We start from the raw sequence: 27,552 nt of genomic DNA, 5'->3' as shown, positions 1-27,552 counted from the left end.
TTCTTTAAAAAATATAATGCTTTCTGAATAAAGATGGTTTGGAAAATTCAGTAAATTGAAAAGTAATCCCTGTAACTTCACCACCCAAAGCACGTCTCTTGGTATATTTCTTTCCAGTCTTGGTTTTTTGTTGTGTTTTGTTTTGTTTTGCATACTCCAGTGTGACTGTGTGTCATTTGTCAATATGTAATTATTTCCCTAAACAAATGCTTTTGCTTGAAGGTGGGATTCCGTGTTCCTTAAGGAACTAGTCTTCAAAATAAATTTTCAGGTAACTTTTACTTAAATGGGGAATATTTTCTTTTTTTGCCCCTTTCTAATATTTACTTAAAGAATTGTTTTTTAGTTCAAATATTGCAAAGAACCAAACTATTTTAATTACATCCTAACAAATGATTATTAAAGGGTAAGTTGTTTCAGAGTAAAAATAAATCCATTTTGCGATGTCTATTAATTAGTTTATGTTTTGGGGGAAGGAAAATGTATGTATCATTTTCTTGTATGGGGGCAGGAAAGAAACATTCCATTCTTTGCAGTGGTTTTTAATTTGTTAAAGATTTTCCTGAATATATCCTGAGGGGAAGTAAGGAGGGAGAAGACTTGAGTCCACATTCCAGTATCTTTTGGATCATGACTCCTTTAAGAACTGGCATTATGGATAAAAAATGTATTCTGTTTACTTGTAACTGTGCTTTCTGACAGTTGAAAGAAGAAAGCTGTGGTTACATGGCTGTTTCACATTAAAAATCTGACCACATAGTGTGGTCATTTGTTTCCTTTTGCCATGTCATCTGTAGCACATACATAATTTTGTTGAAAGGGATGTGGTATAACTTTTCCTACAGATGAATATAGCTGTAGTTGTTCAAGTTTATTTTAGTAATAACACCTGTGAAGTGACTGTTGGCTTTAATTTACAGCTGGGTTTCTCAGCCTCAGCACTGCTGACATTTGGGGCTGGATAATTATTTGTGCGGGGCCGTTCTGGGCATCGCTGGGTGTTCAGCTGCCTCCCCGCCATCTACCCACTAGATGCCAGGAGCAGCCCCTCCTCCAGTTGTGACACCAAAAATACCTCTAGGTACCTCCAGATGTCCCTGAGGGAGCAACACGGACCCATGTTGAGAACCACTGATTTATAGCACTCCTTTCCAGTTTTTTTTTTTAATCTTAATTCTGTTTTTGGTGTTGTCCTACTATTTGATATATTATGTTTACATTTTCCTAGGAATCAGTTCTTTTTCTAGTATTTAAAAGTATTGTTTGAATGGTAGTAACTTCCCTAAATGTACCATATATACTTTAATTTACAACAATTTATATAATACAAGGCAATCCTCTGTTTTCCCAATATGAATATTAAAAAAAGAAGGTATAAAGAGCCAGTGTTTGTATAAACTTATAGAGACATAAATGGAAGTATAATGCTTTCTTATACTATTTAATTTGTTAATTTAAAACAAACTAAAAAATCGCATATTGTAATAAATATACTAATAAGAAAGTGGCAATAATAATAGCATACCATGTAGGGATTGTGATAAGAGGTTTAAAATGACATAATGTGGGTAAAGTAACTAGACAGAATCTGGCACACAGTATGCACCAAATATTTGCTATAAATATGTAGCTATAAATATTTGCTATAAATATTTCTTTTCCTTATTACCACACGTATTAAATAGTTTTATTGAAACTCTTCGTGGTTGTCTTTGATGTTTTCTTGACGTTTATCAGTAGAGCTACTTTTTGAGTCATCTATCACTGTTTTCCAGATGGTATTATCTTTAGTTCTGTCTAAATTGAGGCATAGCAGTTTTTGAATTTTGTATTTGCTCTTCCTTATTTGCTATTTATTATCTCCACAGTCAACCATTTAACTGTGTTGCTTTTATAACTGATTCAGAAAAGGTTTGTTTACAACCATGTGAACACTTGGATTTATAAAGTCATATTCCCTGAAATAATTACAAAATCTAGATTAAATTTATACGGCTTCTTTTCTGCTGCTTAACAGTGACCCAGAAAGTAGTATCAAGAAGCACTTCACAAGAGTTGATAGAAGCAAAAGGATTACTTTTCATGGTAGACCAGGTTATTTTTGTGTTTCTTCATTATACATAAGTGACATTCAGTGTTTTCCGGTTATGTTTTTTGTGAATTGGGTGTCATTTCGTCTGACTGACTTGGCGGTAACAGGGGAGGCTGGGCAGTACAAGGAGAGTAAGAAAACACTCAACGTAAATGATGGCGGAGACTTGTTCCCCTCAGGCCACACACACCTGAACGGTGCAGCTCCCACACACCTGAACGGTGCAGCTCCCACGCACCTGAACGGTGCAGCTCCCGCACACCTGAACGGTGATGTAGGCAAGGGCTAGCCACACTTTAAGAAAAACAATCTCTGCAGTTCCCGTTTTTAATCTGAACTCATTTATTTGGCTTACAATTAAGTATAAATTCTTACATTAAATAATCTTTGTGCAATAATTATAATGGTTACAGAAAAGAGAAGCTCAGTGAGAGCTCTGCTGCTGCTAACAGTATAAAGGTATAATATCATAAATAAGAAAATTTGGGTTTGTTTCTTAAATTCTTCTCAGTTTGCATGTTTTAGTCTTTTAGTTAATTATTTAAATGAAGATGCCATTTTTTAATTTGCTTTTATAGGTCAACACGATGGCCCATTGCCCAGACAGCATGCTGGGTTATTGCCAGAATCTCTTATTTGGGCGTATATTGTCCAGCTGAGTTCTGCACTGCGTACCATTCATACAGCAGGTTTGGCATGTCGAGTTATGGACCCAACAAAGATTCTGATAACTGGCAAAACAAGGTACTAGCATTTTGAGTTTTGGCTTCTTCATTGAGCATCTAACCTATGACAGCTTAGTAAACATAGCATGATGATTTGTTTTAATTCTACCTTTTCATATATTCCATCCAGAAGAACTGCCATGACTTTGAGTTCATTTGTAAGTTTTTTTAAAATGTTGAATTCTTAATAAGATGCCTGGTTATTAACCAAGATCCTGTGAGGGTTTGGGAGGTATGTATGGTTAAGGTTGGGGGGATATCAAACAGTATCAGTACAACTTTTCTGTGTACAACTGTGGTTCTCAAATTTTGTCATGAGTCCCAATATCCTGGAGGGCTTAGCACAGGCTGTTGGGCTCCACCCCCAGTGTTCTCATTCAGGAAGTCTGGGGCGGGGCCTTAGAATTTGCATTTCTAACCGAGTTCCTGGGTGACGGATGCTGTTGCTGCTGATTGGGTTTCATGCTTTGAGAACCAGTGATAAAGGGTTAAGTAACACAGACCTTGACATCACTAGAGTTTTATTTGAGTTGCTGAAATTTTGAGAGTTGTCTTGGGTAGCATAGCATAAAGAGCTCAAGGTCTAGTACCAGGTTACCTGGGTTCATATCCTGGCTCTGTTAGTTACTTAATTAACATATATGTGTTCAACAGTCTGTGAGACAGGTAGTATCTCCATTTTCCATATTTGTAAGGTACCTGCCTCATAAGATAATTGAGAGGATCAAATGAATTACTACATATAAAATGCTTTGAATGTGCCTAGTACATGTTAAGAAGCTAACTAGTTCTCTTTTCATGAATAACTAACAAAGAACCAACTCGGTTTGGTGAAAAGACCACTGGCCTGGTAGTCAAAAGAGGTGTCATAGTCCTGGCTTTATCCATTCCTGACTTTTATAACCATAGGCCTATCACTTGATGTCTGTGATGTCATCTCTAAAATGGTGATTGATAGAGGTTATAGGGGGGTAGGACAGGAGGTAAGACTGGATAGGATTCTGAGATCCCTCCTAATATCATAAGAAATGTTCAATTTCCAGTAGTATGTAATTTTTTTAAAATCTCATTTTAATTATTTTCTTTAAATTTTCTGGTCTTTAAAGGTTGCGAGTAAATTGTGTTGGAGTTTTTGATGTTTTAACATTTGATAACAGTCAGAATAATAATCCATTGGCATTAATGGCTCAATACCAGGTGAGTAAGAATTAACATGGATACTTAATAACTTAAGGCTTGATTTTTTTTTTTTAAAGATAAATTTTGTTTATTTTAAAGTTTTTCAGGGTTTTAAGTCTAGATTTCAGTTTATGCTGGGGGTGGTCTCCATGCAAACTTTGAACGTGTATTTTCTTAATCACTGTGCTGTGTTTAGTGTAGAGCCCTTATACGTTGGAATATACAGAATTAATGACAGTGTCAGAGACTCCAGCTGTTTGAATGAAAATGCATTTATTTGACAAGGAAATTTGTCCTCAGCATAGATTAAAACATTAATTAGTCAGCTGAGTGAAATATATTAAATGACATTTTACTTTTTTTTCACTTTTTTAGTGTGTTAAAATCACACCTATTATTTTTACTTTTAGAATAATTGTCCCACTATCAATCCAAAATTTTTATTTTCAAAGGAAAATTTTTGTATTGCTGTTTTCTAAATGATTTTTTTCTTTTGTTTAACCAAAGCCTATCACTCGCTTCCTGTACATTATTAGAATTTGGTTATAGTCTGACTTCATCATAATATTGTGGACTTAGGTCCCATTTTGTTCTTAGCTACTTAGTTTTTATTTCTTGATTTACACAATGTGTAGGAGAGTAAGAACCTACCTCTGCAAGGAGCATTAAGTGTAGTTGCTTTTGCTTTGATTACCCTGTGCAAGTAATGTAGCTATTTAAAGTAAATATTTCGTATCATTCAGTTTGTATTCATATTTTTTGGAGGGTATGCAGTTGTCATTTTAAGACAATGTTAGTTTCTTTCATGTAAGAGATCTTTGTTGTTTTTGAACATTTATTAACTTGCAGAGGTTTGACGTAAGGCAGAATCTCTTGTTTACATGGAGAAACAAGGAGGAGAATACCTTACCTTCCCACTGTCCTTCTCATTTCATTCTCTTTTCTTTAAATCTTTGAAAGATTTTAGTTCACTTTATGAGACAAAATTTCAGAACAAAAGGAAAGGCCAGAAGGAGAAGTAGAGTCCAGGTAGTTTTTAGTATTACAGTTGATTCATGCATAAACCTCTTCCTTTGCTACTGGACCGTGGACAGTGCAGTCCCCAGACTTAGAGCCACTCATCACATTCAGTTGTATGCAGCCTTTTCACAGCTTCTTCCCCTCTGCTGGTGCCCACCTACCCCCAGCAGCAGCCAAGCTGTTCTGGTTGGTAGCGCCATCTAGTGGGCTCTCCATGGAAGAACCTGGCTACCCCCCAACCCCAGCCCCCAGCCCCCAGCCCTAGCAGCTTTCTTCTGCAGAAGGGAATTTGCCCCCTCTTTCTTATCTAGGTTGGTTGTTTCTTAGCTGTTTTCCTGCTTATCTTCTGTCTTATACTTAGTGCCTAACTAATTGGCTCTGAAAATTTTTCTTCATAATCTTTGTGCTCCTGAAAGTGACTGGTTATTGACTGTTAAAATACTAGTGATCTTTATATATCCAGGAAAATAATATTAAACTTTTAAAGAGAAATCAGACATTATTTAGAACCAGTGCCATCAACCTCTATTGCAAGTATTTGGAAACCCCATGTTTCCAGTTTTGTTTTTTACGTGCAGTCTCACGGTATCTCTTCATTCTTTTCTATTCTGAATAGTTCCTTTTTCTTTTTAATTACTCGTATAAGACAAGACTAGTTTGATTTTCTTTTTCTGTGAGTATCACATCAGTGTTGTTTTCCATTTTTTCTTTGCAAATGTCCGTTATTGGAGTTATATTATGGGTTGTGTAGTTAGTTACCTTGAAAAACAACTCTTCATAAGAAAAAATAATCCCAGAGTTTTCAAAACAAATAACTTTAAAGTAAGGATTTGGGGCAACTGATTGGTAAGTTAGGAACTGCCTTCATTCATAAACTTAGGCTACTTTCAGCCAGTTGTCACCCTCCCTTTATTTTTCAGCGGTAAAAGTTGTATCAGGTTTTCTTTTCTTTCCTTTTTTTTTTTTTTTTTTGGAGTGGGTATATATGTGTAGATTTTCCATATAGCTTATAGTAAGGTAAAGGAGAGAATTAAAGGTATCCCAAACGGGGGATTGTGATTTTACAGAGAAGAGGTTACATGAGAAAGGAGTGCATTGTTTCTTGTAGTCTATTTTTCATAGTCTGTTTCAGACACGTGAATAGAGACTGACTTTCAGTAAAATGGACATAAATAGAGCCATAGATAGAATCAGAGAAAAATCAAGAAGTCAAGAATCAGGAAGAAACTGAAAATGAGTTGGGGGGAAAACCTCCAGAATTCAACAAATGGGGGGCAAAGCCAGATGGAGGTAAGAAGCAAAATAACCAATGGAAAATTACTTAGCTGGGAAATAAGGAAAGGAGAGTTACTGAGTTTTTACGATGTTAAACTCTCTTAATTAAGCAGGACTTCATTAACCTCTTTTATTTAAAAAGATCAGTTCTAATTTAGTCTGGATTATGTGACATGTATACTCTATTTCTAAAAGTGGGTGTTCCCACCTTGAGTCAGCTTCAGAAAGGTGGCGTTTACACTCAGAATCAGATGGCCTTATTTTTTAAACCCATAACAGTCCTTCAGCTGTCTTGCACTTTGGTTTTCCTATCTCGTAATAGGGAATAACGGAATGTTCTAGGTGGGAGGTTTAGTTACAGCATCAATTCAGGGTGGAGCTAAACTGAAGATTTTACTGTTTAAGGGTTGGGAAGCTGTGTGTTGCTACATGCTGCTGAAATACTTAATAAACAGTAACAAGCTTAACTTTGCTGATGACATTGGATTGAAACACTTGTAGAAATTTACAGTTAGCTTTTACGAGTACTGATTTCTCTCAGTCAGCATTTTTAGGATTTCATTAATATAACTGTGAATGTTTTCCTTGATCTTGAAAATGACTGTGAGGAACCCTTCCTGAATTCAGTCATGGCAGAGCCATCCGGAGAACAGAAACGACGCCACAGTATTTGCGCCCCTCCCCTTGTCACCTTCCTCCCCCCACCAGCCTGGGCCCCTAACCCTGCCACTAATGAAGTTTCAAAGTTTCTCTGGCATGAATCCTTGGCATCTCTTTTCCTGATAGATTCAAAGTTGTTTCTCTAATCAGTTTTTCCTCTGATTATAGGATCTTAGGCTCAGAGTGTCAGATTCATACGTGCTAGATTTGGATAAATTTTTAAATTTGAACTTTTTAATGTTATCTTAATAATGGAGTTTGTTTTCCTTTTATTCTTTACTATTTGGGTAGAATGTTGTTAAGGATAGCTATATAGTCCTAAAGTTTCATTAGTGATTGCCTTGAAATACCTGATTTTGCAAATACACCATTTATAAACTTCCACGAAACAAGTGGTTCTCAACCCTGGCTGCATATCTGAATCTCTTATGAAGGTTTGAAAAATACCAATATGTAGATCTTGCCCCAGACTAATAACACCAGAAGAGGATGAATGGATAGCCACTGGGTGATTTTTTGTTTGTTTTTTGAGCTTCTCAGGTGAATTTTAATGTAAAACTAGGTTTGAAAACTCCTATACTAAACCAGTATTCCATAAATAAACATGTATCCAATAATTAAGATGAGATCTCAGATTGTGAAGATTTATGTAAGTTTTCTGTAAAAATGACTTCAGATGATTTCATTGAACTCTGAACTACTCCATTGTCTCCTAGGCATGTGATCATTAATAGTTCACCTGCCAAGCAGGGCCACCTGGGGTGACCGTTCTGTTTCCCGGCGTTTTAATAGGTGGTAGAGAGCTTACCTCAATTCAGCCAGCTGTCTTTTAAAAATTCTTTTTGAAGGAAAGCCTCAGAGTGGGAAATCTTTAAAAAAACAAACAAAAAAAGGGTAGGAAATAAGGTGGTTACGGAGCTCAGAGATCTTTTATAGTATAAAAACGGTCTATTAACAACGGCAGATGGAATGTCATGGGGGTTTGCAACATTGTCAGTGTCTAGGGAACGTACTCTGAAATCAGGTAATGCTGCTGCTGTGTTTGGAATAAGGGAATTACTTTTCTTCAAATGAACTCTCACTATATTTTGTGCATCATGGAAAATGAGAAAAGTGCCTATTGTGAATTGTAATGATCACTGTAAAGCAACTAACTATATGGTAACCAACCTCAGATTTCTTGTAATAGTAAGAATATCAGCTCTATTTAAATATAAAAATTTAGAAAAAAAATTTAAAGCAGCAGTTCTGTAGTTGGCATGTGAATTGCTTCAGGTAATGTTTCTTAAAGTATCCCCCTAGAACTACCTTCATTAGAATTACCTGGGTGCTTTAAAAATGTTGGGCCTGTTCCCATACCTCCTGAATGAGAATCTGGGGTGGAGCGGCTCAGAAATGGTCTTGTTAATAAGCTCCCAGGTGACTGATAAGCGCCAATACCTGGGAACCTTGTGCTGAGTTCTTCAGCTTCTTTGTAAAGATGCTTTTTCCATGCAGGCAGTAGTGTCAGTGTATTAAGTTTGTACCTATAAAAGAAAAATTAAAAGTTATATTTATTCTTTCATGTCAGCAAGCAGATCTGATATCATTAGGAAAAGTTGTGTTGGCTTTGGCTTGCAACTCTTTGGCAGGAATTCAGCGAGAGAATTTACAGAAAGCCATGGAACTGGTGACAATCAACTACTCCTCTGACCTGAAGAATCTGATTTTGTAAGTTTTAATATAATGATCGTATGAGATAAGACAGATTTTTCATGAGGGCCTTTTAACAGTGATTCTATTTATTTTAGTTTCCACTATTTAAAACCAGGCAAAACATAATTAAACAACTTTTAATGTCTTTGTTTTTATTGCTAAGTATGTATTTCTTGGAGTAAATTCATAAACCAGTGTGTTTAAATTAGTTATTGATGTTTTAAACATTTGGCAAAAGGCTAGACCCTCTAAAGCTGCATTGGTATCTGTGAGCTACATACGACCTTTTAAGTTTAAATGAACTAAAATTAAATGAAATTTAAAATTCAGTTCCTCAGTTGCACCAGCCACATTTCAAGAGCTCAGAAGCCGCGTGTAGCTTCTGGCTAATATACTGGACAGCGTGGACATAGAACATTTGCATCATCTCAGAAAGTCCTGTTAGACAGTGCTGCTCTCCAGAGAGATCAGTATCTTTGTAAAAGCTGTCATAAATAACCTCACCTGCAGCCCGGTCATGTGCTGTGTGGCCCAAACACTTGTTCCAGCAAGCACATGTGTAAGGGTCCCTGTGCTTCTTTCTCCTCCTGTGTCTTCGTACTTCATATGCTCAGGGAATCCTTGAGCATAGGTCCGAAATGATGTTGGCTTAAGAGAAGCCCACTGTGGACTGCAGTCACAACAGTCTAAGATGTGTCTAACACTGGGGATTCCAGGGGACGGACAACCATAACCCTTGTTATAAGTTATTCAAGAGAACAGATGCTAGGAAGTCTCTTTTGAAATTTTTTTCTATGATGTTCTAGAAGCAATTCGAGCTTATTGATCCTTTTCAGTCTCTTTTAGCTTCCAGCTGTTCCTTCTCATCTTTCTGTGTAACCCTGGACGATCCAGTTTCTTTCTGGACTAGCCCTGTGGTACGGAATTGAGGGATGGAGGATGGGGCTGCCCGCCTGTGCTGTGTTACACTGGCAGAAGTGTCCTGCTGGTGACAGAGCACTGGAAGCCAGTGGTTACCTGGTTCCTTTTAATAATCAAATAAGTCGATTTCTCTTTTAAATAAAAATATTTGTTTCATATATTAGCACAGCAGTGATTTCTAGCTATAGCTTACAACACCTAGGATGTCTTAAATAATCTCAAGTTATAATTTTCCTTTTTTAAAAAAGTGAGAGCAAAGGATATAAATATAATAAATTGGCCATAAGTTAATAATTATTGAAACTGGGTAATGGGTACATGAGGATTCATCATATAATTCTCTTTCCTTCTACAAATGTTATGAAATGTTCCTTAATAAAAAATGAATAAACAAAAAGGTCATACTTTCATACTAACCAATACCTAAAATATACGGAGTAGTAAACTATGTATCATGCACTTTTGAACTGATTGATATGAATTAATTCATCTAATTCTCCCAATAACCCTATAAATTAGGTACCATTATTAGCTCCATTTTAGAGATGTCAAAACTGAGGCTTGAAGATGTAAGGTAACTTGCCAAAAGTCACATAGCTTATAAATAACTTTAAGTATGAGTAGTTAGATACAAATATGTCAGCAATTACAGATGAATAGCTAAGGCTTAGATTATCCACATGAGTTTATAACTGTTCCTTTATTCAACACAAGAATGCCTACTATATGTCAGATGCTGAAGACACTTCTGAATAAGATGAACAAAATTCCCCGTCTTCTGGAGCTTCCACCCATTATAACGGGGAAAACTTAATAAACATATAAACAAGGAAGATGTTTGCAGATAGTGATAAGTCCTATGGAGAAAGTAAGGTCGAATTATAAGCAGAGAGTGAAAGATGAGGAGGCTGCTTTGATGAGAGTGGTTAGGACATGGCTTACCTATCAGAATAAATAATAATAGATGATTGATAATCATTGTATTCTGACAGGTGGCCTTTTGAAACGTGTAATCTTTTTCTGCCTTAGTTATAATGATAGAAGAAATTGATTTGGTCTTTTCTGATGTGTGTTAGTGCATGAAGATTTCTCAGAAATAAATATACCATGACAGGTGGTAAATGAGGTCACAGAGCAGGAGACAGCTTCCTAAAAAGCTGAGGCTTGTTTGACTTATCAAAATGGAAGACCTAGTTTTAGTTTCAAAAACTATTTTTGAAGAGCAATGGAAAAATTTCCCCACCTACAATCACCCCCATTTCACCCCTCCAAAAAAGTTTGTAACAATCTTTTCATCTCCCACTGTTGTAAAGAAGGGTTTGAGAATGGAAATATGGTAAGTCTAACTCTACCCAGCTTTCCTTTCTCATTTTCATAATAGTAAAACATTTAGAGAAAGAGACATTTTTACAGTTTTTTCCATTGGCTCTTAAACTTTTCCAGAGAAAAGAAATATAATTACTAAGCTTTAAAAATGAACTCGACTTGCATGAAAAAATTTTTTCCGAAGTTGTGCACACTAACATGCTGGCGGCAGCAGTGCCCGTGTGCTTGGGGGTTGTGTTGTTTTGTGAATTGCGTGGTTGGCATTCAAGTGATCCTTCTCTATTTTGGTTAGATATTTGTTGACTGACCAAAACAGGATGCGAAGTGTAAATGACATCATGCCCATGATTGGTGCTCGATTTTATACTCAATTGGATGCTGCTCAAATGAGAAATGATGTCATAGAGGAAGACCTTGCAAAGGTAAAGTGTGTAGTTAAAGGAGTGTGTACACACCTGCATCTGTGTGTATCAACAGATGTAAAACAGAGTAATTACTGTGCTGAATATAGTACACAGCTGGCTAAGATTGTTTGCAGATATTTTTGTCCAAACTTAGTGTTCCGTATTTTGATTTCTTGGGTCCTCTGGGCATTTGTTTTGTTCTTTTTTGTTTGTGGCTTTGCTACAGTCATGAGACACAATCTTGATTTTTTTTTTTAATGTGAATTACTGTAATAATTCTTAAAAATGGACAGCTGTAGGGGGCAAGGAATAAATCACAAGCTTGTGATTACCATACACACACTACTATATATATATAAGATAGATAACCAACAGGGACCTACTGTATAGCACAGGGAACTCTACTCCATATTCTGTGATAACCTATATGAGAAAAGAATCTGACAAAGAATGAATATATGTGTATGTATAACTAAATCACTTTGCTGTGCACCTGAAACTATCACAACATTGCAAATCAATTATAATCCAATAAAATTTAAAAAAAAAAAATGGACAGCTGCATAATCTTCTTGAGTATTACTATTGAATGAAATGGACATGTTGTATTCAAAAGTATAACCAGAAGGTGGGGATATTAAGATTTATTGTTTAAAGGTAATATTGGTACAGGATACCAGTTTTGTAAACTTTTGCTTTTATATTCAGTTAGCTGGAACATTAATATTCTCTCTCTTTTTAAAATGTTTTATAGGAGGTTCAAAATGGAAGACTGTTTAGGCTTCTAGCAAAATTGGGAACAATCAATGAGAGGCCGGAGTAAGGATTTACAGTATTTTACAATGTGTTTTCCATCAAGGGCACTATTTTGCGTAACAAGAATGAGTATACCTTATTCTTACTGGTTTTGTTTGGAAAAAGAAAAATTCTCATGTAAAGTGACCTTAAGCCTATTGTTAGCCATTAGGGTGTGGTTTTTTAACCACAGCATACGTTGTGGTTGTCCTTAGGGATCTCACACACACACATGCGAACAGAAAATACACTGTGTTAGAAATCTCTGTTGTGGTTTGCGTACGAGGGTGCATTTTCTGCCTGTCAGTACTGCCTCTTCCCTGTCTCCTTTCTGAAGCCTGTTCAGTTCAGGTTACCTTGGTCAGATTAGATACTTCAGATGTTTCTAGCTGTTCTTCTGCTAAAGTGCATTATTTATAGCTGTCGTATCAGTGACATTGGAAAGGCATCACCATCTTATATTATTTGTTGTTTAGTTCTGCCTTGTTTGTAAGTTAACCATATGTTCAAGAAAGAAGCCAGCTTGATGTTTGTGCATTATACCTGTCAAAGACAGGTAGAACAGTAGTGCAGCTGTTGTGACTGTAGTATAAGTTGCATTTCAGGATTGTTACCTCTGTTAATAGAGATAGGTGACAGATAAATATCATTGCTTGGGAGAATGTTTTGACCACAAAATTTAAGTTCACTTAGCTTTCTTCAAAGTTAAAAGATTCAGTTAACATTTTCCCTGATGATTTTTCTAAATGAAGAGAACATGACTATATGTTGAACCGTTTAAAGAAGACTTTCAGCTGCTTCCTTCTGGCATTTATCTCTTTTATTTAAAAAAGTATATGCTTAGAGTGCTGTTCCTTGATTTTTCCTTCAGTGTTTAAATTTTTCTTCAGTTTGTAACTCAGCTAATGACTTTGTTCTGTGGAAGATGAGGCCCTCGCTCTCATACCCCCTTCCCTTAACTAAGTACACACACATTGTACCGCTTAACCCATGAATTTTGAGATCAATCTTTATTCAGTGTTGGCATTGTTAAAACAAGGTAAATATCGTTCGTAGCTGCCTCGCATAGTAAATCATGACTGTATTTCCTTTCTTTTGTATTTTGTTTTTAGATTTTTGTTTTCCTGATGTTAATTATTGTCTTATATAGAAAACTAAACAAGTGAAAAAATATTTACCACCAGTTCATTCCAGACTCTCTGCCAGAGTTCTAAAATACCTTTCCATATGGTCAAAAATAGGTAACCTATCAGTTCCCTTTTTTTCCTCCCCCCTTAGAGAAATTGCATCTGGAGCCTCTGCCCTTTGTTCCTCTCTGGGCTCCTTGCGCTTTAAGCCCGCTCACACTCTCACCTTAGAACCTGAGCTTCCCTGCACTGTTCTCATTGTCTCTCCCTTTGTGTTGCTTGCCCTGTGTCTTGCTTTTTTCCTTGGTTTATTCTTTTGATTTAATGAAGCACAGCCTTCAGTAGCTTCCTGAGAAAGGTGAGTTTTTTGAGTCTTTGAAAGTCTGAAAATATCTTTATTCTACTTTCATACTTTATTGATAGTATGATTGGGCATATAATTCCAGATTGTCCTCAGAAAATTCTTTTTATTAATTAAATCTTTTGAATAGATTTTATATGAACCAATTTCTTAAAAAGTAGAAAAGGGTTTGCAGTGAAAAATAAAAAATCTCTCTTTCATACCTGACACCCCCAGTCTCCCCAGTTCCTCCCACCAGTCTTTTATTAGTCTCCTGCACATATTTCCCGAGTTACAACTGTATATTCTTATCACCCCTCTCCCCCCACTTCTAAATACCTACAAATTGTAAACCATGTTCAGTGTTCTGTTTGTTGCTTTTTTCTCATAACAATATATTTTGGAAATCTTTCTCTTTAGATGTGTTTAGTGTATGCTCAACACTATTCTCAATAGTTAACAAATATGACCTAACTTAATCCTCGTAACAGCCCTGTGGTGCTGGGCACTGTTAGTATTCCCTTTTAACAGAGAAGTTGAGGCATAGAGAGGTTAAAAACCTTGTTTAAGGTCACATATGAGTCGGGATTCGAATCCAGACAGAATGGTGGTTCCAGAGTCCATGCTCTTAACCACTGTGCTATGCTTCCTCATAATTCATGGCCATGTAATAGTCCGTCCTGTAGATACACTGTAATTTATTTCTCCAGTTCCTTATTGATGGGCATTTGAGTTGTTTTCAGCCTTTTGCCTAGTATAAGCAATTCTGCAGGGACTGACTTACTCATACTTAATTTAGCGTGTGCACGAATATGGGTTCGACTGTGATCGTTAGGTCGGCACCCGTTGTAATTTGTGACTGTAATGATGGCTCTTAGGCGGGTTTACCAGGCACAGTGCATGAGAGTCTTTCACCAGCAACACTTCTTTCAAAATTTCGATTTTTGACAACCTGATAGATGAGAAATTGAATCTCAGTGCAGGTGTTTTTGGTATTTACTCATAATGAGCATGTTGCCTATCTTTTTGATTCATTTATATTTCCTTTTCTGTCTCTGCAGATCCTTTGCCCATTTTTATTTTCAGTTGGATTGTCTATCTGTCTTCTTGATGTACAGGAGCCAGAGAGATTTACCCTTTGTGATCATTTTCTTTGAAGTTTGTCATTTTTCTTTTGACTCTGCTTAATTTTTTCACAGGTAGACATTTTTATGGTAGTCTAATTGATCAAACTTCTTCTGTACTTTTGGATTTTGAGTCATAGTAAGAAAGTTAGAAGGCATTTCTACTCTTAAGATTGTGAAGGGATAATCTTGTAGTTCCTTCTAGAATACTTAAGGTTTCAATTTTTTTTCTGTTCAAGTTTTTTATATATTCTGAATTTATATAGGATGTAAGGTACGAATCCAACTCCCCCCACCTCACCCCCCACCCCCAGACGACTACCCAGTGGTCCAGAAGCTGTTTACGGACTAGTCTAGCTTTTTCCACTGGTTTATTAAGGCAGCACCTCTTTCACACTATCATGATGATTGACATTTTAAAATCTAGTAGTGTTAGCTCTTTCTTATCTCCATTTTATTGTTTTTTGTTGTTTTCCTAAAACTTAAATTTTCTGTATAAATTCTAGGATCAGCTTGTTTAGTTAAAAAAAAAAAATTAAAAACCTGATGGTATTTTTATTAAGTTTATTAGTAAACTTAAGGAGCATTTGTGTTTTTAGATGTGGAGTTATCTTAACCAAGATAATGACATGTCGTTGTATTGCTGATGTCTGCTTTAGTGTTCTTCAGTGTTTACATTGTTCTTCATATAGTTATAGCACGCTAAGTTTGTTCTTAGGTATTTTTTCTTGTTGCTATTATAAATGGGAATTTCCCCCCATTCTGTCTTCTTACACTCCTTGTTATCATTGTATGTGAAAATGATTGATTTCTATAAATTTTGAACCTTGGTACATTAGTGTTTGGATAGTTTTTCACTAAATTCTTTTGGGTTTCCCAGGCATATTGTTGTGTCTTCACATAATGATAGTATATTTCCTCCTTTCTAATTTCTATACTTTTGATTTCTCTTGAGTGATTGTGTTAGCTAGTACCTCTGGTACATAGTTAAGTAATAGTAATGATAGTTTTCTTTCAGAATTTGAAGCGTCGCTCCATTGTCTTTTAACTTCCAGACAGACTCAAAGCCATTTTCTTTCCAAATCCTTCTCCACTCCCCATGCTTTTAGGAATTTTTTTTTTCTTTTTTTTTTTTTTTTAAATCACTGATGTGCAGAAATTCACAATGATGTGCTGGGGTGTGTGTGGGTTTTTGATTCATTCTGGTGAATCAACAGGTGGGCATTTTAATCTTGGGAATTTATGTCTTTTAGTTCTCGGAAGTTATCTTATTGTTTCTTTGAAAACTTCTCTCTTTCTGGAACTCCCATTGCTTAGCTGTTAGGCCTTTGCAATTGATTTTCTAATATTCTCTTCTATTTTCTATATTGTATCTTTTTGTTATACTTTCTAGGCAATAATCTCAACTTAATTTTGTCTAAAATTAAAGGTTTTTTTCCTAATCCTTTGAATTGTTGAATTTCTGCTATCATATTTTAAATTTTCAACAACTTTCTGCTTTCTAAATGTTTGTCTTATAGCATTTAATTCCTTTTCTCTGAGACTGTCAATTATAGATTTTTAGTGAGTGGGGTTTTTTTTTTTTAATTTATTTAACTTTTATTCTGTTCCCTGCAATATCTCATAGGAAGCAACAGTTTGCTTTGTTTTGTTTCATTCTGCAAAGGATTTCTGATCATTGGCTGTTCATTCATATTAAAAATGACATCCTTAAAAGCTAGTGGGAAGCTCCTTGTGGAGGCAGAGATTATATAGTAGAATGTGTGATAAAGCAGCGTGATGTTGTTACGTATGGTTTTTGTTTGTTGTTGGTAGACTTCCAAATGTCAGTATTTCCCTGGGGTAGGTCAGCTTCTCCAGAAAAGAATCTTCCACCTTCTGTTTGTAGTATGAACCCAGATACATGACTGTGGTGGGCTTCCCCCTCCTTGTTCTCAGAATGCAGATCCAATTTTTAAATGTGATCTAAGGCTGCATGGTCTGACCTCTCCCTTGCTTCAGATGTGCTTTTTTTCCTTTTAGTGTCCTCCTCGCCTCTAGTGCTGTCCTTGCCTGTCTTTTCTCTTACCCCTCCTTGTCCTTACTCTGCACCCCTCCAGTTCTGCTCTCTCTCTTCTCTTCTCTTTTCTCCCCCAACCCCATCCAGCTACACTGACCTTTCTTAAGTGTAAGTGCTCCTTGCTCTGTCCTTTGCAAATCCTGGTACCTCTGACTAAGGGGCACTCTTCCTTCCCTAGAAAGCCTTCCTTGCTTTCCCCGGTGAATTCATGTTTCTGTTCTATACCATATCCCTTCTTCTTAATAGCATTCTCTAAATAAGCAATTACTATTTGAATGTCTGTTTTCCCCACTAGCCTGTAAGTTTCATGGGTCACTGAAAACTTAACAGTGATCATCTGGTCAGTTTTCCAGTTCTTAGCAGCTCACTTTCACATCATCACATGATGGTAGGAAACCAGAATCTACCCCCTTTTTGCTTCGTAAACATTTCCCTGTCTTATGCTCCCAGTAAAGCGGAACACCTATCTGACCATCTGTCTCTACCCTATGACCTAAGGGTGGAGGAGGAAAAGGATAGTCTCTTTCAACCTGTTTCTAAAGATGTCTGAAGACATTTGCTTTCTTCCCCATTTTATCTAATGGTAGGGACCTAAACAAGGAAGTGATTATAAAATAGGAGTGTGTAAGGGGGGTGATTGCCTTGAGAAGTGGGAAGTGGTATTCATATACTTTCATGTTCAGTGAGATTAGTTTTAAAAAATCTAAGGGCAATCTGGACATAAAATTTGATTTAAAAAAAAAACTACACACAAACCCTACTTTCTGATTTATTGTAGAAAACAATAAAATTAAACTAGTTTTGAGTCTGAAGTATAAACATATAGCCCTGTGGTATACAGCATGAGTTATTGAGGTAAAATATTACCTTCCCCCAGGTTTCAGAAGGATCCTACCTGGTCGGAGACTGGAGACCGTTATCTGTTGAAACTCTTTAGGGATCATCTTTTTCATCAGGTGACAGAAGCGGGCGCTCCTTGGATTGACCTCAGTCATATCATTTCTTGTCTTAACAAGGTAATTTGTATCTGGACTTTTAAGATCACAGTGCTGTTATCTACAATTTATAGAGCTGCATCCTCTACAAATGCTAAGAGACTTAAGAAATTAAGATGTAGTCTGCTATAGTATACAAGACATTTTATTAATAATTATTAGGTGTACCTACTTAATAACAATTTGTAGAATTGGAGGATTTTTTTTAACGCCTACATGAATAATTCCAGAATTCTTCATTGTGGATCTTTCTGTTGTGATAAAATGTCACAAAAGGACTGCGTCCCACACCCCCGCCCCACTCTCTTTTATTTACCAAGTGTAGTTTGTTATAACAAAGTAGTATTTTGTGTTTAAATATTTTTTAAAAGTTGAATTCCTTTCTTCTCAGTCATTGTGAGTCCTGCACGTCCTTAGTTCATGTGCTCTGAGCTGTGGGTGTTAATCAAGCATTAATAATAGTGAAAACGCAGTACTGGGCATATCACTAGACCCAGCTGTGATAAATGCGGAATTAGAAGTGATTAGAAGTAAGTAGGTAGAGATGTATCATAATTTTGAGAGGTGAGCTTTGTGTTTTTGAAAGGGCCAGGAGACATGTGATTTATGGAGGAAGGGAGGAGTGCATTTTCCTTATGAATTACAGAGAGAATGGGTCTCCAGAAGTATATCCTACCCTTTGTGTATAGGTTTATATCTAAATCAGGGGTTGGCAAACTGGCCTGTGGGCCAAATCCTTTTGCCTGTTTTTGTACAGCCTACAAGCTAAGAATAGTTTTTACATTTTTAAAGGATTGTAAAAACAAAAACAACTAAGAAGAATATGAGACAGAGGCTTGTGTTGATATATGGCCCTGAAATTTAAAACACTTACTATCCAGCCCTTTATAGAAAACATTTGCTGACCCCTGGTCTAAACTGTCCCTAAATTACAAGGACTAGAGGAGAAAATACCTACGGTGGCGCATGATTTAGAGCTGTTGGCGTACAGTGTGCTAACCCTTCAGGTAAAACACGGCGGTGTTTTATTTTTAAGCACTACTTTGCCGTGTTTGAATTTCCTTAAAACTCTTTAGAGAGTATTGTCAGTAACCTACATTAAGACAGAACAAGACTGTATGTTATCATTGAGCTAACCTGGTACAATTTGTATATTCATTTGCCCTTTTCCCTTAAGGGGAAAACATTTTTCATAAGAGCAACGAGTGGAGAATAGTTCTACCAGATTTTAGAAAACAGTATCCATAGTATCAAAGCACCGGTAATTAAAAATATGTAGAACTAGAATAAACACTGACAGATGGATCCTGTGGAAATAAGCCATGGACAGACGTCTTAAATGAAGATTATTTAATGAATATTAGGGTAACTGAGAATTTTAAGAAAATTCTGGTTCATTTCATAAAATAGCAGTAAATAGAATTTATCTCAAATCTGAATATATGACAATTTTTTAAGTTTGGAAAGCGTGTAATAAATTAAAAGGGATGGATGGCCATGTTGATGATATAAAAATTAAATTTTTACGTAGATTATTTTGGTGGAAATGATGACAAAAATTAGATGGTCAAATGATTTGAAAGGTTGTGCCTTCAGAATTAGTTTTAAACGTATTTTAATGAGTTATTGAAAAAAGAAGGAAATATGTACATTGAAAACTAACAAAAGTAAAGTGAAAATCCTAACGAGAAGTTATTACATGGACTTAGGATTCATACTTATGTTTTATAAAGACCTCATTAAAATATTATTGCCAAATCCTGATAGATAAGGATTTGATAAAGATTATATACCAGCATTCACACAGGTGGAAATAACAAAAGTAAATGTATGAAAACATTTGGTAACATTAATAAAAAATGTAAATTAAAATAGCAAGGCACTCATTTGATATGGAGTTACCGGTAAATTGGTACAACTCATAAATCCGTGGTGTTCGATGTCCTTTGGGAAGCAATTTGGCTGTATGTATTAAGCTATAAAATTACCCATACTTGTTGATTCAGTATTTATACTTCTAAGTGTTTCTCCTAGGGAAGTAATTCTATAGAAGAAAAAATTCAGTAGCCAAATATGTTCATTGCACTGTAGTTCACGATACCAAGGAATTGGAAGATATTGGGGGAATAATTGAATTATGGAGTATCAACTGGATGGAATATAATATACACAAATGTTAAACATGACAGATAGATGAATTGGGAGATTAGGATTGACATATACACAGTACCAGGCATAAAATAGATGCTAATGAGAGCCTGCTGTATAGCACAGGGAGCTCAGCTCGGCGCTCAGAGACGACCTAGAGGGGTGGGATTGGGAGTGGCAGGGTGGGAGGTTGGGAAGGAGGTCCAAGAGGGAGGGGATATGGGGATATATGTATACATAAAGCTGATTCATTTCGTTGTACAGCAGAAACTAACACAACATTGTAAAGCAACTATACTCCAATAAAAAAATAATAATAATAATAATAATAAAGTTTTAAAATAAGATAGGCAGCAACATAGGGCAATGTTTCTTTAATTTTTTTTAAATGACTTTCACATGTTTTTTATTTATTTTTTGGCCACGCCGTGCTGCATGTGGGATCTTAGTACCCCACCCAGGGGTCAAACCCACGCCCCCTGCAGTGGGAGTGCAGAGTCTTAACCACTGGACCACCAGGGAAGTCCCTAGGGCAATGTTCTGTGTCGAGCTGGGGCTTCTCACTGCGGTGGCTTCTCTTGTTGCGGAGCACGGGCTCTAGGCGCGCGGGCTTCAGTAGTTGTGGCTCATGGGCTCTAGGCTTGCAGGCTCAGTAGTTGTGGTGCACGGGCTTAGTTGCTCCGCGGCACGTGGGATCTTCCCGGACCAGGGCTCGAACCCGTGTCCCCTGCACTGGCAGGCGGATTCTCATCCACTGTGCCACCAGGGAAGTCCCTAGGACAATGTTTTTAAAAAAACGCATGTGAGTTGAAAAGTGTGTGCATAGTGATTAGTGTTGTAAAATATTTATGAATATCTAGAGGGGAATGTGACAACATTTAAAAAAATATTTCGTATATCACTGTTGCAAATGTTGTCCTAAAATAGGCTTGAACTTCATATGTTGTGTTTCTGTCTGTTTCAGTTAGATGCTGGTGTGCCAGAAAAAATAAGCCTCATTTCCAGAGATGAGAAGAGTGTACTTGTGGTGACTTACAGTGACTTAAAGCGATGCTTTGAAAATACTTTTCAAGAACTGATTGCAGCTGCAAATGGTCAGTTGTAGTATTTGCTTAAGAAAAAACAGGCGGGATATGGCCGAGGAGCTTAACCAATAGCAAATTGCACTACAGCTGAACTGTTCTCATCATCTCATTTCACGTTTGGGAAACAAGCAGAAGATGAGCAGAGCTGCTTGCACTTGGGTCAGGTGCGCTGTTACTTGAAAGGAAGAATGTTTCACTTACCCTTGAGCTGTGGCTGCCGGTGGGCCACACCTGTGAAGAGTTTATTTTAGATTAAGGAGCACCGTTGGGGGAATGATGTTCCAGCTTTTGTTTTCTCCACTTGTATATGCACTAATTTTAATTTTTTAAAGACTTTTTTCTGATCTTTGAACTTTTGCCACATTGTATACTTATTAAGGGAAACTATTTGCAAGGAGGTTTTTGGGAAACAATGCTGGGCAGCATTTTTGTCACTGAGGGGTGCAGAATTTGCTCTTTTGGGGATGGGTTGCCCTGAATAACATAAGGGACCAGGTAAATGACTTCATGGAAGTCCAGTGTAGTGCATAATTCTTGTAAGAGTATTGTGTGCAAGCTCTGTATGCCACCCACTGTTAGTTCAGATTGAGATTGTTTTGGTGTGTTTTTTGTTTTGTTTTTAAGAACACACAAAAATTTCAGTGACTTGTTGGGTATGAATTCCCCTTCTAGTTGATTTAAATCCTTTCTGAATGAGGGTTAGATAAACAGTAACTGAAAGAGCACACAGAGCTCTTTGCTCCAAATTCAACCAGAGCCTTTTTTTTAAAAGGCGTTTCCCTGCTAATCAGATACATTTACATTTATGCCATTTTTTAATAGAAAAAAATTAAGAAATTGTGTTAAAGGCCTGAAGTTCAGGAGTATATTGCTTTAGGTTTTTTCCAGTTTGCTTTTTTGTATAAAGTTCTGTTCTTTGAACCACAGCTTTATTATGGTACTTTACACTGGATACAGATACAGAGACACTGTTCAGAAGACGAACTAAACACAGCGGTGGTCTGGCATCAAGAGCTTTCTGAAGTTTTACAGCCTGAATCTGGAGGGAAAACAATCTGCTGTGCCTTTGCAGTCACTGCTTAGCCCAAAGTAATAGTGCTTTTGATAATAACTATGTGGGATATTCCTGAATAAGTCAGTCTCAAAAGTCTGGAATTTTCCTCCTCTTAACTTTCTTAACATTTGGACGTGCAGTTGTCGCCAAACTTGGGTATTCATGGAATTTCTAGTTAATGAAATACCTATACTTTGATACTGAAGACTGCCAAATACGTAGGAATTTTCTTTCATAAAAAACCGTAATGAAGACTCTGTCTCCTCTCCCAGCACTGCACGTTTTACTAGCACTGGGTGCTCGTCATGCGACTATGAAGAAAATGTGGAAACTCGGAAGGTCAGGAAAGACTTCCAAGCACTTGCAACTGATGTTACAGTCTTCAGTTTTAATAACTATACATATTTGTAGTTTTCAGAGAAGTTTTTAGTATTTCTCTGTCCACTTTTTATAAGCTTTAAAATGATTTTCTCTGCCTTGAGATTTACATCAAGAAAAAGCACCTCTTCACCCAGAATCTTTGAAGACTAGAGACACGCTTTACATGTTTTAACAAGTGTGTTTGAGGCCACGTTTGGTAGCATCAGTTGTTGAGTTAAAAAGAAAATCAGTTATTGCCATTTGATCAGGATGGATTTTAAAAGAACAGAATGCTCAATATTCAAAGGATAATTAACATTTGCCACCATAACGTTCTTTTTTTATGTGAAAGGAACAGGAACTTGGAGACATTAACATGCAGAAGTCTTTTATCATTATTAGCTCATGTATTTGACAAAGAGCAGCTGTCTTTTTATATGTTTTTTGACAAATCGTAATTCTTTTGTACAAAAAAGAACTACTTGTATTCTAGAAGAAATATGAAATGCTTAATTTATAAGCGGGCTGGAGATTTTTTCCAATATTGTTTTCTTTGAAAATGAAAGGGGATCATCTATTTTAGTTTCGGGGTCTGGGAACTTTTTGAAAATTTAATTTGTGGACCAATGTTTTGCAAAAGCTAAGGAAGGGCAGGGGTAAAAATAGGGCTTGATTTTCTCATTCTGTGTAGACCAGCAAACTTCCCTCTGCGAGGCCGGTTCAAATCACAAACCCAAGAGTGTTTGCATCATAAATGCTAGCTTGCTTCAGCCCCTAGTAACCTCAGGACTTGGTTTGAATAAAAAGGTAGACAGCTGATATGTTTTCATGAGTAAATATTGTCAGCCAGAAAACAGTTGGTGTCAGGTAATAGGTATTTTTTTTAAGCTTTGTTTTATATTTATTTTTCATTTAGTTTTTATTGGGAATGGTTTTCAATAGAACTCTTAGTTCTGCTTAGGTGTTTTTTGGGGGAGCCCTCTTTTCCATAGTGTAATTCCATTTAACAGGTTGTCTAAAAGTTAGTCTTTTTAATTCATAGGAAGATTTTAATATCTGAAAGTACTCAAATTAAGGATATAAACTTCCACACCTTCCTGTTATGACAGATACAAGCACAGAAAGGACAACCCTTGAAATCATGTAACGTTGGTCATTTCAATTTTTTGTTACCTATTTTAAAATCTGTTAATGTATTTACTTCATTGTAAATATTTTTGAGGGTACCTTTGTATTTTGCTTTTGACCTTGGTTCTGTGATTTGGATGTCAACAACTTCCCTGAAAAGCACCAGTATGTTAAGTTCTAATGTCATGATCCCAATATGGGTTATTCGTCTTTAATCCTGTTTTCAGTCTCTATGTGTACAGCAGTATTTTTAATAAAGAATTACAGAGAGAAGATGGTCCTTTTTTTTTTTTTTTTTTTTTTTTTTTGCTACCAGTTCATTTAACAAGATGATGTTTGTTTTATGATTGGGACTTAAAAGGCCAAACGTTTCATATGTGTTTTGGAGGAATTTTCGGTCTTTGGATAAAATGGTGGCAGATTTATTTGTTAACTTACCAAATATCTGTTAAATGCCTAACTTGGATCTGTTCTAGGCACTAAAAATGCAGATAAGTATTTTAAGTACTTGTTCTTTACAAAATGTGTAGTTACACCCAAACGTTTCTAAATAGTACATGGTATATATACCGTGTAGTTGAGGAGAGAGGACCTACTTATGTGAAAGGAATGACATCTACCTAGTCTTCGATTCAGACTCGGTTAATTTACTATATAGGTGAAGGTTCCTCTCCCCCCACCTCCCCAGAAACATCATTCCGAATAGAAGGATAGAGAAGGAAAATATGGCAAAATGGTAATATTTGTTGAAACTAGGTACTCATTCATTAAATATAGGCATACCTCAGATATTGTAGGTTCAGTTCCAGACCACTGCAGTAAAGTGAGTCACGTGAAGTTTTTGGTTTCCCGGTGCATACGAAAGTTATGTTTACACTATACTGCAGTCTGTTAGGTGTGCAATAGCATTATGTCTAAAAAAAATGTATATACCTTAATTTTAAAATACTGCCATCATCTGAGCCTTCAGCAAGTTGTAATCTTCTTGCAATAGTAACGTCAGAGGTTCCTGATCACTGTAACAAATATAGTAATAATGAAAAAGTTTGAAATACTAAGAGAATTACCAAAACGTGACACAGAGCCCTGAAGTGAGTGAGCAGTTGCTGTTGGAAAAACGGTGCCTTTAGACCTTCCTTGATGCAGGGATGCCGCAGACCTTCAGTCTGTAGAAAAAGCAGCATCTGTGAGGTCTGCCTGTATTTATTGAATGCCGGTTATATGTCAGGCATTGTTCTAGGAACCAGCAGAACTCTGACCACAACAGACAAATATTTCTGCTCTTAGAGAGCTTTCGTCCTAGCAGGAAAAAGGAGTATATAGTAGTTAAGAGGCAATAATGGTTATGGAAAGAAAATAAAGTAGGGTAAAGGACGTGGATAGGGTTGCCAGATTTAGCAAATTAAAATAGGCAACACAAAACTGAATTTGAATTTCAGATAAACAGTGGATAATTCTTTTTTTTAGCATGAGTGTGTCTCAAGTATTGCATGGGACATAGGATCATTTGTTTATCTGAAATTCAGATTTAATTAGCCATCCTGTGTTTCATCTTGCAACTCTAGGTTGTGGGGAGTTTGGTGGTGATGGTAGAATTTCAGATGGGATGATCTGGGTGGTAGGTCTCCCTGAGAAGGTTGTATCTGAGCAAAGACTTGAAGTGAAGGAGCCAGGCATGCAGATGTCTGAGGGAAAAGAATTCCAGGCCGGGGAATGTGCCGGGAGTGTTGGAGGCATGGCAAGCAGGCTACCGTGGCCAGAGTAGAATCGGCAGGAAGTGAGGTCAGAAAGGGTGATGGGGAAGGGAGGTGGAGTGTCTTGTAGACCATTCCAATTGGAAGCCATTCCATTGTTTGGCTTTTACTCCTGTAGGGGAAGCTTCCAGGAGGATTGTGAGCAGGAATAACCTGGCACAGCCTTTAAAAGGGTCACTCGGGCTGCTAGTGAGGGGATTTGGGGCGGGGTGATGGGGCGATAGCCGTAGAGGCAGTGGGAAGCAACTGGATTCTGAATACATCTTAAAGGTAGAGCCAAGAGCATGTCCTGATTTATTGATTTATAGGACGTGGAGTAAGAAAGAAGCGAGGAATCAATGACTGTGAAGATTTTGGCCCACTACTGACAGGATGGAGGATGCTACTGAATTGAAAGAGGTGGTTGTAGGAACAAAGGGGTTTTGGGAGGGAGGGAGGAAGGGAGGGGGTTGGCACGGGGAAGACGGGGAAGTGAGGAAAGACAGTTGGGAATTTGGTCTGGGGCCTGTTAAGTTTGAGATGTTTAGTGCACATTTGTTCTGGTTTTTTAGTGTTTTGTGACGACGGACTGTAAACTTCAGTGGCATAAAACAACCCCCGTTTTACTCTCATGGATTCTGTGGGTCAGGAATTAGGACAGGGCACAGCAGGGATGGCTTAGCTCTACCCATTATGTTGGACCTCAGCAGGGAAAACTCCAGTGCCGTGGGGATGGGGGCTGAAATCATCCGACCTGGCACCTGAACTGAAGGTCATGAACGGGGCTCAGCTGGGGCCGGTCAATGGAGGCAGCAACTCGTGGCCTCTCCGTGAGGCTTAGGCTTCTCCAGCTCTGGCGACTGGGTCTCTGGTGGGACCGGTTGGAGAATGAGTGACCTCGGGTGGAGGCTGCATGATCTTTTCTGATCTGGCCTCGGGATCGTGCAGGGTCACTTCTGGCACATTCTGTTGCTGACGAGTCACAAAGCCTGCTCTGATCCCAGGGGAGAGGAATTGGATGGGGAAGTGACAAGGACACTGCCAAAGCTCATGTGGGATGGGAGATACTGGTGCAGCTATTTTTTGGAAAATACAGTCTGTTCCAGCATCAAGAGATGTTGGTTTAGCACTCACATAAGAGTTCGGAGGTTAGGAGGAGAGATCTGGCCTATACGTGTAATCTGCAAGTCATGATCATATAGGTGTCATTTCAAGGCTTGAGGTTGGTTGAGATCATAAAGAGAGTTAGTATAGACTGAGAAGTGGAAAGGTCCAGGGGCAGAGCCCTGGGGTTCCTGGAACACTGTTCAAGGATCAGAGAAAAGAAGACCAGTATGAGGCAGAAATGACCAGTGAGGTGGGAAGAAAAATCCGTGATGTCCTAGAATCAAGGTGTTTCCAGGAATAAGGGTCAAGGTGTTAAGACTGAGACTGAAAATGGCCACTGAGTTTAGCGACATGGCATCATGGATAAGCTCCCCATGGAGCAGCTCCTTTTCAGTGAGTGGGAGAGAAAGCTCGGCTTGAGTGGGAGGAGAGGAACCAGAAACGAAGAGTAGTATACCCAGCTCTTTCAAGGAATTTTGCCGTGAAGAGGAAAAGAGAAATGGGGCGGTAGCCGGAGGGGAAGGCAGGGATGGAGGGTTTTTGGTTTTGCCAGATGGGAGAGGTAATAGCTTGTTCGTATGATCCAGCGGAAAAGGGAAGATGGGCAGGGGTGAGGGGTGGTGAGTTGCTGGAGCAATGGCCTTGAGTCGAGGAGAGGGAGGGGCTGAGTGTACCCCCGGTGTGCTGAGTGGGGAGGGCAGAGTGTCTGGGTGCAGATGCTGGTAGGTGGGCAGATGTGATGGTGGGGTTTTGAAGTTCTCTTGACTCCTTCAGTTGTCCCATCGATGTGATGGGTATACTAATAGTGCCTATCACATTGGGTTGCTTTGAAATTTAAATGAGTTTATTTCTCTAAACCACTTGGAATAGTTCCTGGCACATAAAAATTCAGTTGCTATGTTTGAGTCTAAGTACTTACTCTTTTTAAAATGGGTTTTTCCTCTGTGAAAAGTTGTGGCAATCAATCAGGTTTTTTTCATTTTAATAATCCTTCATTGAAGAAGAGCATACACGCACACGTTTGCATGTAAGGGTACAGCTCAGTGAATGATCATGAAGTGAACGTACCTATTTACCACACCCAGATCAAGAAATAGAACATTAGTGGCATCTAGTGGGTTTGGGGGGTTACTTGGTTTTGTTTTTTCTCTTAAATGTCTTTAGTTCAAAAAACAGAAGGCTAGTCATTCCTGTGTTGGG

General features: G+C 37.5%; 1 protein-coding gene across 10 annotated transcripts in view; it reads left to right on the top strand.

The window, feature by feature from the left end:
* PAN3 (poly(A) specific ribonuclease subunit PAN3) overlaps nt 1–23,785 on the top strand; it is a gene marked incomplete at its 5' end in the record, with an annotated part of 117,536 nt that extends 93,751 nt beyond the window's left edge. For 7 of the 10 annotated variants that reach the window (XM_082435575.1, XM_082435574.1, XM_082435573.1 and 4 more), the window contains 7 exons: nt 2,671–2,836; nt 3,924–4,014; nt 8,522–8,661; nt 11,186–11,315; nt 12,052–12,116; nt 17,620–17,758; nt 20,850–23,785. In XM_082435575.1, coding sequence (XP_082291701.1) covers nt 2,671–2,836; nt 3,924–4,014; nt 8,522–8,661; nt 11,186–11,315; nt 12,052–12,116; nt 17,620–17,758; nt 20,850–20,990 — 872 coding nt within the window. In that variant the 3' untranslated portion in view covers nt 20,991–23,785. Of the gene's footprint in view, nt 1–2,670; nt 2,837–3,923; nt 4,015–8,521; nt 8,662–9,482; nt 9,564–11,185; nt 11,317–12,051; nt 12,117–17,619; nt 17,759–20,849 lie in introns of those variants that run through there. The other 3 variants (XR_014256313.1, XR_014256314.1, XM_082435577.1) reach the window with 3 other exon arrangements.
* Between the last annotated feature and the right edge of the window lie 3,767 nt (nt 23,786–27,552).

This window comes from Balaenoptera physalus, assembly GCF_965194825.1.
Source record: "Balaenoptera physalus genome assembly, chromosome: 18".
Classification (NCBI taxonomy): Eukaryota; Metazoa; Chordata; class Mammalia; order Artiodactyla; family Balaenopteridae; genus Balaenoptera; species Balaenoptera physalus.
Note: the sequence above shows the minus strand (reverse complement) of the source record. Positions and strands in the feature narration are given on the sequence as shown.